The sequence below is a fragment of the Zonotrichia leucophrys genome, chromosome 8, assembly GCF_028769735.1.
Source record: "Zonotrichia leucophrys gambelii isolate GWCS_2022_RI chromosome 8, RI_Zleu_2.0, whole genome shotgun sequence".
NCBI classification, from domain to species: domain Eukaryota; kingdom Metazoa; phylum Chordata; class Aves; order Passeriformes; family Passerellidae; genus Zonotrichia; species Zonotrichia leucophrys.
In genome coordinates, this window is record NC_088178.1 from 8,823,869 (window position 1) to 8,841,917 (window position 18,049).

General features: G+C 36.3%; 1 protein-coding gene across 2 annotated transcripts in view; it reads right to left on the reverse strand.

The window, feature by feature from the left end:
- DENND1B (DENN domain containing 1B) overlaps nucleotides 1-18,049 on the reverse strand; it is a 151,471-nt gene that overhangs the window by 24,514 nt on the left and 108,908 nt on the right. For both annotated transcript variants that reach the window (XM_064719657.1, XM_064719656.1), the window contains 5 exons: nucleotides 17,090-17,215; nucleotides 9,027-9,128; nucleotides 5,123-5,213; nucleotides 1,119-1,159; nucleotides 228-296 (listed from right to left, as the gene is read on the reverse strand). In XM_064719657.1, the coding sequence (XP_064575727.1) occupies nucleotides 228-296; nucleotides 1,119-1,159; nucleotides 5,123-5,213; nucleotides 9,027-9,128; nucleotides 17,090-17,215 (429 nt within the window). The remainder of the gene's footprint in view (nucleotides 1-227; nucleotides 297-1,118; nucleotides 1,160-5,122; nucleotides 5,214-9,026; nucleotides 9,129-17,089; nucleotides 17,216-18,049) is intronic.

The following is an 18,049-nucleotide window of genomic DNA, read 5'->3' on the forward strand; positions in this document are numbered from 1 at the left end:
TGATAAAGTCTATTTTTATGTACAAGCTATCTGGAAGACCCTGAAACAACTCTAAATCCTACTGCTATATGAGAAAACAAAGAAAGCTCAACACTTTCTACAGGCTGAAGCACTTTTTTGCAATTTACATATAAAATGCTTAGGTTTTTCAGCATTCAAAGAGAATGAGAGGTTGTCAGAAATTGCAGTATTTTGATGTATTATTTATTTGAAATAGATGATCTTACAAATTTATATGCTGTTTTCACAGCCGGGGTGGCTTTGGTCATTGCTGTGTTGATCAGTGCACCGCCTTTCTGAAATACACAAAAAATGTATTTTAGTAATACTTTAACACAAGGCAAACCTTAAGACAACAGCAAGGAAAAATAAACTGCGTGTGCTGTGAAGAAGTAACAACCCTCCTTTGAAATGGGCAAGAGCAAGCACAGCTGTGTTTCCTCCCCAGCCTGCTGTCTGCAGCTACACAAGGGTTACAGTACGTCATTCCACAGCTGACACATTTATCAAGGCACTCCAACAGAATGATGGATTTTCAGTCGTCATTCACTGTTACCATTTCAAAATCAATTCAGATGTTAGGCTATTTTTCATGTGTTCCTATCATATTTATTATGCAACTAAAAAAACTTTGACCTGACAGGAAGAACTATCTCGTTTAATCAAACAAGAATTCTCTTAATCTAAAATAATGTATTTTATTAATGCTGCAGAATAACAAGGTTATACCAAGAGTCTTGTACTAGTCAAATGGCACAAATCCATATTAACAAAATTGCTATTTACTAGAAGGGATAAGCTTCTTATCAAATTGCCACACCTAATTCAGTGTCATGGAATGCAGCATGATACTGAAAGCAATGCAATCTTAAACTATACAGACATAGAAAACTTATGCATTTTGGCATTTGTTTTGTGTATGAGAAATTTTTAAAATTCTTCTATATAAAAACTCAAACAATTTTTGCAAATACTATGACTTGGTATTTCTTACAGAATGTACTTATATCTTTCTCACAAATGAACAAACTTTTACCATTTTCCCTACTGGAAGTAGGGAAAAGGACTGAAACCTAAAGGACAAGGTGGCCAGTATAATTACTTAACCAAGTTTATACCTTCACTGTATGCATCCACTGCTGATAAGATCTTGAATTTCCTGAAAGAGAAATGTCAAATTAACACAAACATACATTCAACATTTTAAATGCTGCAACCCTCTTCACTATCAGAATAAAAAATGTACTTAGAGGATTACTTATTCAATTAATTATTTCCAGATAGACAAGGAATGTAAAGATAATAGTGTGTGTACACTAAGACAGTAACTCAGGAACCTCTTATTGCTTGTTTTCTCTTTCCTTTATAAAAGCTTGTTTTCACCACAGTTTTTTATTCCAATTAAGGTAAAAAGTTAAGGAATTAAAATGATGATAAGGTAATATGCTTTAAGAAAGTATAAAAAGAAAAACACTAACTCAAAGTAGACAATAATGTATTAATTGCATTCAAGCATAATGATCCCTCTGGGCAAAATTTCAAACACAAAAATGACATGGACTCCAGAAGGTAACATGCCAAGGTATGAACATGAGAAAAGTTAAAAGGTTACATCACAACTATATATTTCTGTGGAGAAAAAAATCCTTTTAAATTATTAACTGTATCTACTTTCTTTCAGAACGAAAAACCTCTAACAGCAAGTGAGAGCTACTGACTTGTGTGGGACCACTGAGGACTAAACTGGCCACAAAGGAGCACCTTAAATTCTACTTGATGAAGTCAATATTGCTTCCCAAAGGTGCTTCAGCTGAACAACAAGATTAGGTCCATGATCCCTGAGAAAGTTTTAGAATACATCAGTCACTGGAATACTCCAGTACTAAGAGCTGCTTCTGACCCCATACACGACATTCACTTTGACAAGAATGCTCTAGTTTCAAACTGTTTGGCCATGTTGAAAGGACCATACTGATATAACCTTACAGACTTTAAACAGCTTTTAAAACTCAAGTGTTCCCATAATCCACTAACTAATGCATGGCAAGAATTATTCCAATGGCTAATGAAAGCCAAAACACACTCCTAGAACATTTCAGAGAACTAACTGGATCATTGGAAAAGGTATTGCCAGTCTTCAAGATGAGGTGAAGCAACATGAGCTCTTTAGGCTCATCATGAGTACTTCAACCCATTCCACTCAATTTTTACAAGCAATTTTGAGACAGCCAGACTCTCAGGAATGATGGCACAAGTGAAAGCAATGCTTGCTTAGAGAGTAGAGACCCTCATGATCATTTTGATTGCATTAAGAATGGCAAAGAGCAACCTAAAGCAGAAACAACTAATTTTTCATTTCTTCGATGTGGTTCCCTAGAATTGTCAGGGAAGGAAGCACATAAATGACATGTACAATGTGAAATCTAACCACTGCTGGGGTGTTACGGATATTACATTAACCATACATGCTTTCTTTAACATGGTATTTTGTCACTTCAAGTCTTGTCAACAATGTTCACGTATCACCTGTCTTGAGGTGTCCTTAAGTCTCTCCACAGCTGAGCTTTCTTTGTCACAGCCTAACTTAAACAATTAATAGAAACAATAAATAGCATCACAGCAAATGACCAAGTTTAATGTTCATCTAGTCATGTAGTGACTCTTCAGGGATGACAATCAGAAAACAGATACTTATCTACTGACAGCCATGCTAACATTGCATTCCCTCAGCAAGAGCTGAACCTCCTGAAACCCTAGCAAAAAAAATCTGAATTCTTAAAACAAATTACCATTACAAGGGAGTTTCAAATGTTTTTATTTTTTTCAGTTTTCCTTCTATTAGCACCAACGATATTAGACCAATAAAAAAAAAAAGGCTGTTGTGGTAAAATTAATGTAATTAAAAATTAATTAACATATTTTACAAGAAAACTGAGTGCTAAACCAATCCATCACTATATTCTTGTACTGAAAAGCTCTTGAGAACTATACTTATATAGAAAAAAAATAAAAGAAAATAAAATTTCAATTATAAAAAGTGCAACTGTAATGAAGATGCCTCACAAGTTCATTTTCAGATGTAGACACAGAAATAAGTTTTGATCACTTTTTTTATTGTTTGTTTATGGAAAATCATAAAAAAAGAAATTTAAGATTTATTCTTCAATTTTCTGGTTTAGTTAAACTTGTATACGTGCACAAATGCAAATTTAGAAAGAGACTACTTAAAGAAACACTTTCTATTTGAATTTGATTCAGTACTTTTTAAATTATACTGTCTACACCAAGAATGTGTTCACCTGTCCTTTTAACAGCTTGGAGCTAACAGTAACTTTCTGTGACTTTTGTGAAATCTGGGTTTCACCTGTTTTTTTCAAACTCTGGGCTTCCTGCTGAAGCTGATGGGAGTTAAGTCCACAAAGAGATCATAGTTCTACCCCATTAGCGTCACAAAATGTCACCTTCAATTGCACACATATTGTTAGCCCTGCACTTCATAACAATAATGAGACAGCAGTTATGTAAATACTGAGTATGTGCCCTAAGCAATTTGTTCACAGCCTGGCACTATCAGCTTGTCTGACTTGAAAAGCACACGGGCAGTGCAAGGCAGCCCAGCGCCGCCAGCAGAGCTGAGCGGTCCCTCCTGAGCAGAGCCAGGTGAGACACAGTTCACAGCCTGCCAGAGCACAGCCAAGAAACAAGCTTTATCTAACTTCCACTGCAGTTTTATTGCAGCCTCCTGACCCCTAACTGCAGTCAGCAAACGAGCTCTGAATACTGACATCACCTATCTGAATAATGGATGCTCAAAGTCTCAAATCTGCTTGCAGAGTGGCGTAACTTACCCTAAAATGGCAGGGAAGAAGTAAATCTCTGTAAAACTTACCACAATTTGATCAAGGAACAAAACCTCAAATTATGTGCTAGATCCTAGCACAAGACACAGAAGGCAGAAGAAGGCAGTAAAAATTTTGAACAAAAGGAATTATGCACTTGAAGAATAAACAAGTTATTTTTTCATGATGTGCAGATGGCTCTGCAGCACTTGATAGTTTCTCTGTGGGGGCCAAATCCTCTCCTCAATGTGTCCCATTCAAGGACAGTCTTGCAAAGGAAGTCCATCCAAAGCTGCCATCTGCACCTCAGTGGAGTTGCTCAAATCACATAACCTCCATCTACTGAGGAAGCTTCTCCACAACTTTCAAGACTAACAATAAAATAGCATTTGTACAGTCATGCATATACTGATCCTATCTTTTGATACCATCTCTCACACCTGGGCTGGTTTTGGCTACAGTAGAGTGAGCAGCTGTGTGGTGCTGGGTTTAAAACATGACAACACCCAAAATAACAATAAACCTGTCCTAAATGTTTAACAGGAAACCACTCCATAAACCTGTGAAAGTCAGCACTAGATTCAGGATGCACTCCTTCACATGGGTTAGCTGATGTGAAAAGTGTTGTAACAATTGTTAGTGAACACAACTGAGGCAAACAACATAAGAAATAATATTTTTGTTTACAGAGAAGATAAATTTCCATGTCCCTTCTCGGATCATATAGAAAAGTAAAAAAACTTCTGCTTTTTTTAGAGTAACACATTCATTGGAGAAAGCAGATTTCCCTGAACATTCAGGACATCACTGTGATTTCCGCACTGCAGGAATAAGTAGATGTGAAAAGAAAATGAAGCATTTATGGAAAAAATAATTACCTAGAAGTTAAGCAGCACAAATGTCAAAGTTATTTTGAAAATACAGTTTACACAGAATGCATAATATATGTAAATATACAGTTAAAAATGTAAGCACTATAGCGATATCTCATCCTACACTGAAGTATTACTTTACATGATTAAACACACATATCTAATATTACACACATCTAATATTACACATATATCTAATATCACATATTTAATACACCGGTGTAACTAGATACATAATAACGTGTATCCCAGCAGTGATTTGTTAAAGGCTAAAACCTTTCCAAGAATGAAGGGAAACAACAGAACAGTAAAAAGATCAATGATGTTTAAAACTTACAAAACATCATGAGGACATCATGTCAAACAGTTCCCAAAGAAGTGTCAATGAGTACTCCCAAATTAATTCTGTACCTCCACAAAAGCCTCCTGCTGTGATTTCTTCTTCAAAAACATCAGAGAATCCTCTTCCAGCATTTAATTTTGATAGCCGACCATCAATAAACTGGAGGTGAAAAACAAAGGGTCACACACACTTTGTTGTCTCTTCTGTTGCTTCACAGTGTTAGAGTTTTAAATGTGTCCATTACAATGGAATCTGTATGTTCAAGACCATTTATGTCTTAAGGATAATACACTGCTCTCAGATGGACTTCACATCTTTACACAAGAGCAGGTGTAACTATGAGCAGCAGGAATATAGATTATAGATCAAGAAAACTATTTCTATTTTCTGTATTATTCTAATGGAAAAAAAAATTTATTTCCTTAATTAATAGTAACTCTGGATTTGTCATCATAACCATATAAAGGTCACCAAGCCATTCCCTGATGTCCTGCTGTGAAATCATGGCCCTTTTTAAGCACTAACCCTTATTTAGGTGCATCTACAGATGCATATTCCAACAGCTATCCTCATGTAGAGGTTTCAGCTGCAAGACCACATGAAATTGCAGCTACAAATAAGTGCACGTACATAGATGAAATGATCCAAGTGTGTCAGAAAAAGTCAAAACTAGAAAATTCATGATTAGGCCACTCAGAAGGGATGAATACATTCTTTTCAAGAATTATCAGGCTTCGAGGCAGTAGAACAAGCACATTCCTATAGATTTAAAATTCTTTCAAGAAGCAAGCCCTCCCTTTTTGTTTTGGAAAGGCTAACTCAAGTCTGACAGATAAAGTGAGAAAGCAATTTTCCAATTACACACTACATCTTCTAGCAAGAATTATGAGTTATTCACTGGTACTAAACAGTACATAGGAATGAACCAGAATTAATTATTGGGCTGTATCATTTTTTATGACTGATTATCCAAACAGTATCAGTGACAATCTGATGTCTGCCAATGAACAGACTAGTGACATGAAAAAACAACTTCCTCAAAGTACAAAAATTCCAGAAGCAAGAATAAGGTAAGCATGAAGATATTTCTATCTTCCTTGTCTAAATTCCTTCTTATTTCTTCATTTTACTCCAAGCTGGCCTTTTTCCAAATAGGCTGGTTCATGGTCAGACCACTGTGGGATCACTGGATTATTTCACAGTAAGAAAATGAGATAAGAGCACCTTTAGCTACCGCTGTGGAACAAAAAAAAAAAAACACCCCAAAAACAACAACCTCCACTCCCATCCCTTCCTTTGAACTGTACCACATTATCTCTTTGGGGAAAGTTATGAATTCATTCCATACTATAAACTAGCATAAGATTTATGGACATACTCATCATCTGGTAAAATCCTACCAACAAAAGGCTGAGACACTGACTGAATATGAGAGGGTCACACCAATTGAGTATTTAATGTAAATACTGACAAAGAGAACTGTTAGCAAAAATATACTGGAGACATTATTTAAAAGAAATGATAAGTGTTATTAGTGGTGGTAGTAGTAGTTGGTACTTTTGAGTAATTTACTGTTAATGGTTGCACTTAAACTGCTACATGAAAAGAATAGCATGTGGAATTACACATAAAATTTATGGGTTTTCCCTTTCCATTTTTCAAACCCACACCCTTCAAACCCACAGACTGAAAAATCTGGGCCTGCTCTTCCAAGAAATATATTCACTTTGAGGTCCAAAGAACCTTTGGATGACAACCTCTTTCAATGAAAAACTAGCAATTTTGTTACCCTTGGATTTTAAGGTGACTAAAGACATTATCCTCAACTGATTTTGAGTTCTAAAACCAAAAGAGAGACTACATATATACAGAATATCCAAGTAATTTTATCAATTTTAAAACCAAACAGTTTTTAAGAAGCAAAGAAAACATCATAAATGTGATTTCCACAAAACAGCAGCTTATATTTCACAAGAAAAGAGCTCAGCTCATAAAGATGGTAAATGAAATTTGAATTACTAACAATTTTTAAAGGCTTCTGATTTCTGCATTCATTAATTATTTTTCTAAGTAACACTTTCTAATAATATGTTAAGAAAAAATCCCAATAAACATTGCAGATTACCTTGCTGACACAAGTACACTATTTAAGGAGATAATCTGGCTTCAGGCTAGTTCTAAGAATGAATTCATATTTTCCCCGGACACTCATGACAACTATTTGACATATTAGATGCAATTATTAATTACCATGTTTGCAGCTTGATACAAAGGTTAGTTACCTTCCATGATAACCAAATTAAAGGGACAAAGCAGGGATTTCATAGAACAGCACAAATAAAGCTCACTTGTCAATTATGGCAAAATGGGTGTATTTAAAGTACCAATTTTCTGCTTGGTCTAGGTTTAAGGCTGCCCCTAAGAACTATCTTCTATTTAAAAGACTTTCAGAGCAGAATAAAATACAGTTTGGTCTCTTTGAATACAAACAACTTTGAAAACAGCTCATTTGTCAGTGGGAAAAACTGGAGAAGATGCAGCTGGGCTGAGGATTAACTGAATAAGTAGGAGTAACCTTTGCAACAACAACCAGAGGAATAAAAAAAACCTACTACTACTATTAAACCACACACATCATCAAAATTGTTACTATTTCCTAATCCTCTATTATTTCCTTCAATTGAAATAAAATTAAAGCAAGCTATAAACAAATTGTAAACTGATTCTGTTTAATTGAACACATTAAAGTGTAATGGGTAAGTACAGAGCCAGCCCATTCATGGCAGCTAAAGGTTTTGTTTCAGTACTGCCAGCGTGATAATGTTTTAGAAACATTGCTTGCAAGCAGCTTTTTATTAAGAAAATTTCATGCCGCCTTATTGCACAGAGTAAACCACACTTCAATCAGTTACTTCTTCCCATTTCAATCCAATCATCCAGACTTCAAAAGGTTTCAGATTTCTTATTGCTTATTTTATATAACCACAGTAAAAATGAAGGAGCCCCATTTTGTGATCATATTTTCAGGGGGCTTGTATAAAGTACCATCCTCACCCAAATCTTTACAATAGACACTAACCTCTGATTAACACCAAATGCTTTTTAAAAATTAGAAGATTCTACATATAATAGATTTCCCTAATCTACCATGGTTGTTTATCTTCAACGAAGTCCCCTTGATTATTTAAACATGAACTCTCGTGTATCAATCATTCCAGGCATTTGCAGGCAAATATATATTTTCACGAATCTTCTCATTTCATTCACATTTTCCTTGATTTTCATAAATGTCTAGTGATAAGTTTAACACCCGTTTCATGCAATGGGATCAACTGATGAAAAGAGAGAAAAATTACAGAATAAAATCAAAGAACAAAGTCCATTTCAAAGACTGTAATCAAACTATAACTGAGCTGTGCCCAGATATTCAACAATTTGTCCTCTATTAATTCAAATTCTGCTTTAAGAGATCAGCTAGAATACTGTTCAGACCACCCCTATAGGTCAGGTTTGTGACATTCTCTGTGTGCATATTTCAAAAAGCCTAGAAAACAAAACTGCAGTTGCAGGATGAATCCAGTTTTTAAATAAAGACCAGCGAATTCCAATTTAAGTTAAGCACTCTGCTGTTCAGGCTCTTTGGGCATGAGCCAAGAGAGCTGAAAATGAAGTTCAACCATCAAGCTGGGAGATCCCTGATTTTTCTTGTTTAGTTGGGTTGCTGACTGGCTCTGCAGAGATGCTGCACTGGCTCTGCACCCTGGGGTTATTTTTTTGTTCAGTTTCACCACCATTCCTTTGAACTATAACTGCAGACATAAAAATACAACAAATCTGGGATAACTGTACCCAAAGTACTTGTATTTAGATTTCAGCCCAGACTTTTGTAGGCTGACAGAAAGGAAAATGTACTTAAACACAGATCTGTTTTAACAGAAAATCCTTAAATATGGGCCGTTTGCCCTCTTATACCTGTTTAAACAGTTGAAGATTAACAGCTGTTTCCAGGAACTGCTTAGTTGTACTGGAACGATGCTTCACAAAACTATTCTCACAAAAAGTTATAGGCTCTCCCTAAAAATGAAACAGGAAAAGTTAGGATGGTGAGCATAGATATATACTGTAATTCAGTCCAAAAATATGTGTCTGCACCAAATTAATTCTATATGTATTCTACCAAGACATGAGAAGATTGATAAATACATTGCTGATTTAACAGGAAATGATTGAAACACACATCTATTTTATTTTTACATAAAACAAAGGCTACAAACTTAAACATGTTTATGAAAAAGGCTTAAACATTAACACTTAAACAATAAAACTTATTCTCCCACATGGGAAAAGTGCAGAACCCTTGGATGATGAAAGAAGATAAACAAGTATTCATTGAAAAGTCAGAGCTTGTTGCAAAAAACTGAAAACAACACTCATTGAAAGAAAGAAATGTTAATGAAAATCTTTATAAACAATCAGATTCTTTCCTCTGTTTAAATGAAATTCCCTAATTTAATTTAAAATTTGCTGTCTTCAGTGTGCACAGACCACTGGATGTTCCTGAGGAGCATTTCTCCAATTTTCATATTCTTTTCCATACTTTGTGATAAATACTTGAAGCTGTTTGGCGTAACTGGACAAGTAATTATCAAGTTTGCATGGCAAGGAAGGTACACAATCAGATTTCACTGTAAAGCGGAAAGGCCTCTCACCGAAATTTACACAACCAAAATGATTACCAGGCTAGCAACAATTACCAAAGATCTGAGACACAAAACTTGGAATGCCACAACGTGCCCCACCCAAATCTACCATTTGAAATTTTACTATCCAGAAGCTGCATCTCCAGTGCGGTCCCACAACAGCATAAAAGATACCTCAGCCACTAAGAAAGATCAAAGGCAGCTGCTACACTGACCTTCACAACAGCTCCAGCCACTTTAAAGACAGATGCATTAATGGCCATGATCACCCCAGCTTTGTGCTCCTAGCCCTGTTTCACTCCAATGACACATGGCACTTCTGCACTTCTCCATCATTGCAGCTGACTGGCGGGAGCTGCTTCCAGAGTGTCACCAAGCACTTTCTCCAGGAGACTTTGCTGAGTTTGCTGGAGCAGTTGTAAATTATTTTCAATTCCTCCTTACACCTTGTTTTTAAATTGCTCAAGTGTGACCCAAGGGAATGTTGCAGTAAAACCACTGTGATGTCATTTTAAAGTCTATTCTTATATTATCAAAAACTCCCCTTTTTCCAAGTCTTTCTTTTCTTTCTGACCCAGCAAAGTATTTAAGTACAACAACAAGTCTTGCATCCTTACTTCTTTATGGAAGCTGATTTTAGAAAAGATCTCTCACTGGAAGAACTAGAGCCTTAGATGTGCACAATCATTGCCCTGTCCCAGGGTAGCTCAGTGCTCTGAAACACAAACCCAGCTCAGTACAATACACAACACTGTGTTCATCAAACCTCCAGAAGCACTCAAGTTATTCCCCCTCCTCATCCCAAAATAGCTGGTGAACATTGTACACATGCAGGGCATGCTGGATCTGCCAAACAGCCTGAAATATTTGTGGTACTTTAAATGGCACTGCCTTCCTGACCCACTTTGCATTAGCTATTCTTGAGCTCCTAAAGACTCTTGTCTTAAGAAGATGACCCCAAGCTACTTAGCAAATCAAAGTGCATCAAAACAAATGGAACAGTCACATAAGACATAGTATAAGACATAGTGCTCCTGAGGGCAGACTCTCTTCTCAGTTCTGTTCCTCTTCCAAGAAATTTCAAGGCAGCAAATTAAAAGAACTCCCTATACATACATACACACACGCGCGCACACACATATATCATATTTATTTATTTGTTGTTACACAAAGGAAGCACTTCTGGATACAGAGGCTTTGTAGGAGTGCAGCTCTGACTAGATGATGGCTCATGACATACTAGGAAACATTAAATTTAGGAATAAAGAGAGAAAGAAAATATTTTCAAATTAAACTATTTAATAAAATAAAAGCTAAGCTATGCTTCCCTGTGCCAGTCTCCCAGTTCTCTTGGGAGAGATGAAAAAAGAGAGGTTATCTCCCTACAGGAGAAAAAACAGGCATGCTGGCTCTGCCCTTTTACAGCAGCCAGGGAAGAGAGAGCAGCCAGCCAGTTCTCCTGATGGCACTTCTCGTGGTGGAGCCTTCTAAGAGAACACCAGGAAATGATAGTTCAACACTCCTTTTTAGTGCATGGCTGTAATATTTTCCCAAATACTTTCCTTTAGTCACTGAATGTTTCAGATACCTAGTAAGAATGCATGCACTGGTGCATCTGTTCCCTTATCAGTACAGCTCAGACACAGAATAACCAATGCTATTTCTTTGCTGAAAATTCATTTGATTCTATAAGGAGTTCACATCCAAAGGTCATACATATTATTTCAACCTGCTGACTGTGAGACTGATTTAAAAATTTGAGTAGGTTTAAAGCTCCTACCTGTTTAGCACTTGAAAATGAGAAAATCTGTTGAAACCTGCAGAAATTCCACATGGAAGCTTTCTCAGGCTATCTGTGGTAACTTTAATGAAATTGCATTAAATAACACTATTAACTCCTAGCTCTTTTATTTGTTCAAGGTTCTCACCAACAAAATTGTTTTCCAAGTCTTCAAGATCATTACTTGCAAACACAAAGCCTTTTGAAGCACTACTTAACAAGTGAATTACTGAATTACTATAAACAAACCTAACTCTCAATGTTTTCATACATAAAGCTCGTACCATTCCTGTTTCAGCAAATACAACTGACCACCTTTAGAACCAGAGTTTTGGAGGAATGCTGCACTGATATTTAACTGCTCAGCCATCAGCTGGCCCCTGTTGTATTGATCTACAATGTACTTTCAAAACAAGTTCGATCTATGCTCAGTGGGGACTCTGTACTGAAAAGTAGACAGCTAATACTCACACCAAACAATCTATGCCCAAACATGATATCTGTCCTTCTAACAACAGTTGCTATAGAATTTTCTTCCCCTTTCATAGCTTGCCACACACAGCAGGAATTTCTGAGTCTAAACTACATTCACATTTTAAGCAAGCTATTTATACAGACCTCAATGGAACATGAAAACTGAGCTAAACGAGTGTGATCATTTTAAAAGGAATGAAAAACCTCTAGATTAGAAGGTGTGTTTGTGCTTTCTAAATCTAGCAATATTTAACTTGAACAAGAAGTAAAAATACTTTTTTATTGCAGAAAACATTGCCTCACTCTAGCATGACTCATCCCACTATTAGTTCTATTGCAACAATTAATATAATTTCATTTTGATATCAAAATTCCTCTTCCTAAAAATTTCTGTCATAACATTCAGACATAATGGCCAAGGGTGAACCAAGCATGTGCCTGCGATAATTTACAAATAATTTTTTCCAAAATTTGTAAATTTTTTGCAATCAGCCAAAAAACCCAACAAGATTCAGACATACTGATATTTCTTACAGTTAAACTATACCGAAAACCAACTCCTATTAGCACAGTAACTACATTCAGAAAAAGACCAGTAACAGTCCTTGACACAAAAGAACCAATATAGTTTTCAACATGTGAAATAGAATTCTTACAGAATTCAAATAAATAGGCATAACAGGTATTACAAAGGGTGTTTCTGGATTTAAACACCAATGATGTTCTGCCATTTCATTACTGTATCCTGCTGTACTTTTTATACCTAACTCTTGGGGCAAAGATAAACAACTCAATGCCCACTGCAAGAGATATCTGCAATTTTGAAATTCAATTATAATCATTTACTATCTCCTCATCCTCAAATAATTCAGGTGTATTCTGAATCATTTTTTCCAATAAAAATATTATTTATTTTTTTGTGTTATTCTGATTCATTGTAATTGAATACAACATCTGATGTCACTGCTTGTTAGTACTGGCCCAAAGCATCCACTTAACAATCAATTAAAGAGAGGTCTGACAGGCTGTGCCATCTTCACCATGAAGGTTATCCTGGTTATCTCCTATTCCCTCCCTGAACTCCTACTGCTGAGCATTCCAGAGCAAGCCAGCAGCCTTTGCTCTTCATTTCATTGCTGAGGAGTGATGTTACAGCCATCACAACTTGAAACAAAGCTGTTCTGGGTTTATTTCTTTTAAGATCCAGAGCTTCAAGGCCTTTATCCCCAAAAGAGGGGAAATTATACTCTATCATTGTAAATATTGTTATATTCAGTATTTTTCTACTCCTTCTCTGTTCTCTTATCTACCACTCCCTCTCCAGACATAGCCTGGGACAGACAATAGAATTCTTTTAAAGAATTCTTTATGTCACATATTATTTTATTAACTGACCATATTGCATATGATTTATGAAAAACATGTACTAGCCTTTGCCTCCTTCTGCCCATGTACACGCAGGAAGAAGGCATAAAGTAAAATAGCTGGGAAAAACACAACATCATACATAACCTGAACATAACCTGATAACAAAATGACACAAACTTCACAACTGCCCTATTTGTGTCCATGTCCCACCTATGCCTTCAATTCTGAAACATGGAACATGCAGTATTATACAGGAGCAATCCCCAAAAGCTGGACTACTCAAAGAAATTAGGAGCAACACAAGGTTCAAGGCCAAGTTGTGGGCACTCAAAGTAAACAATATGTCAAAATGGATTGCAGCCCTTTATGTGAAGGAGACCATATAAAAAAATCACTACAATTCACCATTCCATTGATAATACTTTTTTCTGGATTATTTTTAGGTCGTTTACCAAATGTCACTAAAGAAATTTTTTCAATCATCCTCACAAACCATGTGTGAGGTGGATTCCTTCTGGATTAAACCAAAACAGAGTTCCAGCTAGTCATGGGTATTCAGCATTCAACACCAGACTAGAACCAGAACCCCAGTGAAGGCCGAAATGGACACTCTGTGAATGTCAGGTCCTTAGCACTAGCTGGGCTGCTTTGCTCTACAGATCCACTCCTACTACACAATATTTGCTAATGTAAAGTGTAGCATATTAAAAAGTACTCTTAACAGTTATATCAATGTGACAGGTTAATTTAGTAATAATTAAATCAGAAAAACCAGCTATTTCTACTTTTCTTTTACTGGATTAAGTGTTTCATTATCATTTAATGTGCAAAAAAAATTATTATAAACTTTCTCTATTACATGTCATATTTCCTGTCTGTATTGGAGTAGTCAGATTTTCCATATGGTCCTTTGGAGGCCCACGAACTCTCTGCAAGACCCCTGAAGATTCCCATTTTGCCTTTCACCAATCATTCTTTTCAATAATTGCTAGACGTTTGTCCAAGACATATTGCTATACCGGGGAGAATCTGTCCTGTGCTGCAAACAAACAGTTGCACAGAATGAGTGTTCAGTGTGATGAACAGCGTTTGGAGTGAAGTGTTGGATGAGTACAGACACTATTAAAGCTGTTCTTTACTCAAAGTGAATATTAATGACAGTTGTTTCATGTTTCAAGTTGAAATCATACAGGACACACTGTTGCAAAGAAAATAGTTCACTTAGACATGTTTTTCAACTTTCAAACAATTGATAAATGTCCAAATACATTCTTTTATTTTTCACCAGGAGGTTTGTGATCCTCAGAACTGTACCCCCAAAACACCTCAGTTCTGGATTTGGAAAATATAAGTTTATTTATAGCAAGAGTATTTCAAATCTATATGGAAAATATTTTTATTTAAGTGTTACCCCTACAAACTTTCTACACAAATACTACTTGAGTTCCTGAAAGAATGTAAATTCTTTCGCTGCGGTTTAAATTACCTTATTAGACCTGGCACCACAGACTCCAAAACAAAGGGAAGTATTTTCTTTGCAATAGCAGTTATCAAGCTTTGAGACTCTTGACAAATATTCCTAATACAGCCAAATGTGACTTGATTTTTTTCAGCTTTCCAATTCACAAAGAAAAAGGCAAATGCAGAATGAGCTGAATAATCATGTGAAAATCCTCTTAACTTCTACTAATCCAGAGTGAAGTAAATTTTTCTTTCACAATAAAAATTCTGTGAAATACTGAATTAGTTAAGATTATGTGAATGCTCAAAATAACAATTACAAGACGGCTTTATTTATTTTTAAATATGCTTTGTCTTTGAACAACTTGATATCAATCCAAGATATGCTAGTATTTGCCAGCAGACTTCTGCCTGCAAAGATATTTTGAAATAACTTGTCTTTAAAAAAAAAAATCAGGCCACAATGGTTTCATAAATATCTTTCTTACATGCAATCAGCAGAGCCAAAACCAGATAAATCTGCAAAACAATATAATGCAGAAAGAAAGACTTCAAAGGTCATTTTGACAAATGTTTGCCAGTTGAAATGATGCACAGTGCATGGTTTCCAATACAGTACAAATGTAGATCTCAGATATGCCAACAGCTTAACTGAAATAAAATGGGAATCAGTTAAAAGGAGAGCTCATTTCAAAAGAGATGCTAACCAGGTTGCTAAAGAACTTGCACACTCAGTTCCACATTTACCAAAACAAAGGACTGACAGAAGCTTATTTCTGGTCAGACTGGAGCTAAGGACAGAAGCAGACTGACATCCTTCTGTTTGCACATATCCTAAGTGTCCAAAAGACACTTTTTGACTGAACAGCTCTTACTGCAAGCTGCCATGAGTTGGCATGGACTAGTGTCCTCACCTTTAGACTAAGGAGAGAACTACATTCAGGTGATGGCACTATGGAATAAAGGACAACTATCTGTATTGTTGAAATGAATCTTTTATTGAAACAAGCAGTGTGTTGAAACCCAGCAATTTCTAAAACAGGTGCAGCCCTTTCTGTATGAAATGCAAATGAGATTTCCATATTGTAAGAGAGCTGCTAAACACCAGCACGTGAACTAAAGCTGTACATGACTGCATGCCTGCATGGGTTACCTGCCCTCTCACAACAGTGGCTCTCAATGGCACAGCTTTGCAGCTCCTCTGCAAAATGTCCATGGCACAAAAGACTGCCTGGAAGAGAACCACTTGGGGAGAAGGAAGATATGAGGGCCAAACTGTATTTTAAAGATCCTCCCAGTAAAGCCCTCTTCTGGAACAAATAACTATCCTATCCATTTCCATCAAGGAATACCATAGCTCCTTAGAACGCTCTTCTCACCCCCAAACAAATATCCACCCACGCTTCACACGCCTACCAGCTTTACTAACTTGACTCCTCAAGTGAGGATGATTTCCTCCTGTCAAATCTGAATTTATCCAAATCCAACAGGCAACCAAACATCCAGTCCTCAGAATTCGATTCACTCAATGTCATCTCAGTGAATTTGATCAAAGCAACCACTACCAGTAGTTTGCAAGAAAAATAAACTGGACTGATGGATGAAATTAATCTCTAAATTTTTTCTGATAACTTACTTTATCTCCAACTCATTGTTTTATGAGCTTTCATAATTTCTAAATAATGAGTGTCACCTCATTATTTAGAAATTATGAAAGCTCATAAAACATTAATCAACTGAATACCAGCAAAATGTGAAAAATACAAATTCTGAGATTCTGATGAGATGAAATGGGTTCTCATTTCTCCTATCTTCCAAGCATAATCAAGGTCAGTGTATAATAGCAGAGATGCATGTTTGACTCATATCTGGCTTCTGCTAGGAAAGAGGCTTCTGCCATCTAACACAACAAAACCTCTGGAAAAAGGATGGAGTCTGAAAGGCACAGCCCCTTCAGTTCTTCACCACACTAAACCAGGTGAGCTGTGTGTGAGCAGCTTCACTAATAAAAGCTGATTTTATACTTAACAAATAACAAAATTGATACAAACAGGAAAATAGCTGACTTTGGATGAGTATTTTTCAGCTCAATTAACTGTTGAGAGATGGCGGTATCTTCCAATTCCTTAGCACAGAGTAAGATTTAAAACAGACTATTCCAGACCGGCATAATACATTTCACATTTTGCTTTAAAGACTGAGACCCTGCTCTTATAAATTCAAGGGAAAAAGCGACAGGGCAGCCATCTTACTGGTTTGTATCTCAGTGCATCTCTGTAGGATCCGAAGAGCGCTGCCTGTGCCCGAAGGAAGGCCTTGGCCACTCCGTCGCCCGTGGCTGTCGACTGCTTTTTCAGTTTATTTTTCAAGGCCGAGACCTGCGTGACAGAGTGGAACAGTTAAATTAACACCTCAGAAATTGGTACAGCGAGGTATGAACCCAATCAGCAGGCAAACCATAGTGTCTATAGGTCAGCCAAAAATTCATCCTCCTCCTTGATAGCTTATCTTTTTAACTGCAAGGAGCACCTGCTGGCCTGTTAATTGAAATGAAGGCAGGGGATGATGGTAGAGTGCTAATGCAGATTGGTTTATGCTCTCTTTTTTTCCCAAGGCCTCTTGACATAAATATGCTTAATTATTTTACAGTAAAATGCATGCAAGTCACTTTATTGCAGATTTTTGTTCCAGCATAATATGCATTTGCTTGCTTGAATGTAGACAGTTGGAACTGTTTTATTTAAGCTATGAAGGTTTATTTTTAAGGACTCTTAATGGTCACTTACTAGTCAGTGCCAAGGAGTAGCTCTTATTTTAGGTCAAATTCCTATCTTATATAATTTCTCATGCAACATGGGAGTACCTGCTACCACAGTCAAATAGTTGAAAAAAGTTTTTTGTAAATTCAGTGTAACACAGCCTACAGAATTGTCCTTGAAGATAAATTTGAAAGGGAAGGAAAAAAAAACCCCAGCAATTAGGAAGTGCCTGTAGTTTAGAAGAAAAAAAGACCATTGTGATTACAGTGCTTGACTTTTTAAAAGAGGTTTGTGTTTTTTACTTGGCAAATAACAACCACTGGTTAGACAGAATTAGAGAAAAAGAAAAAAAGAAACGTGGGGAAGTTTTAATTTAATAACAGGTACTTCAACATATTTCGGAGGAAAATCATATAATTCTGGAATTATTACAAGATATGTGGAATTATACCC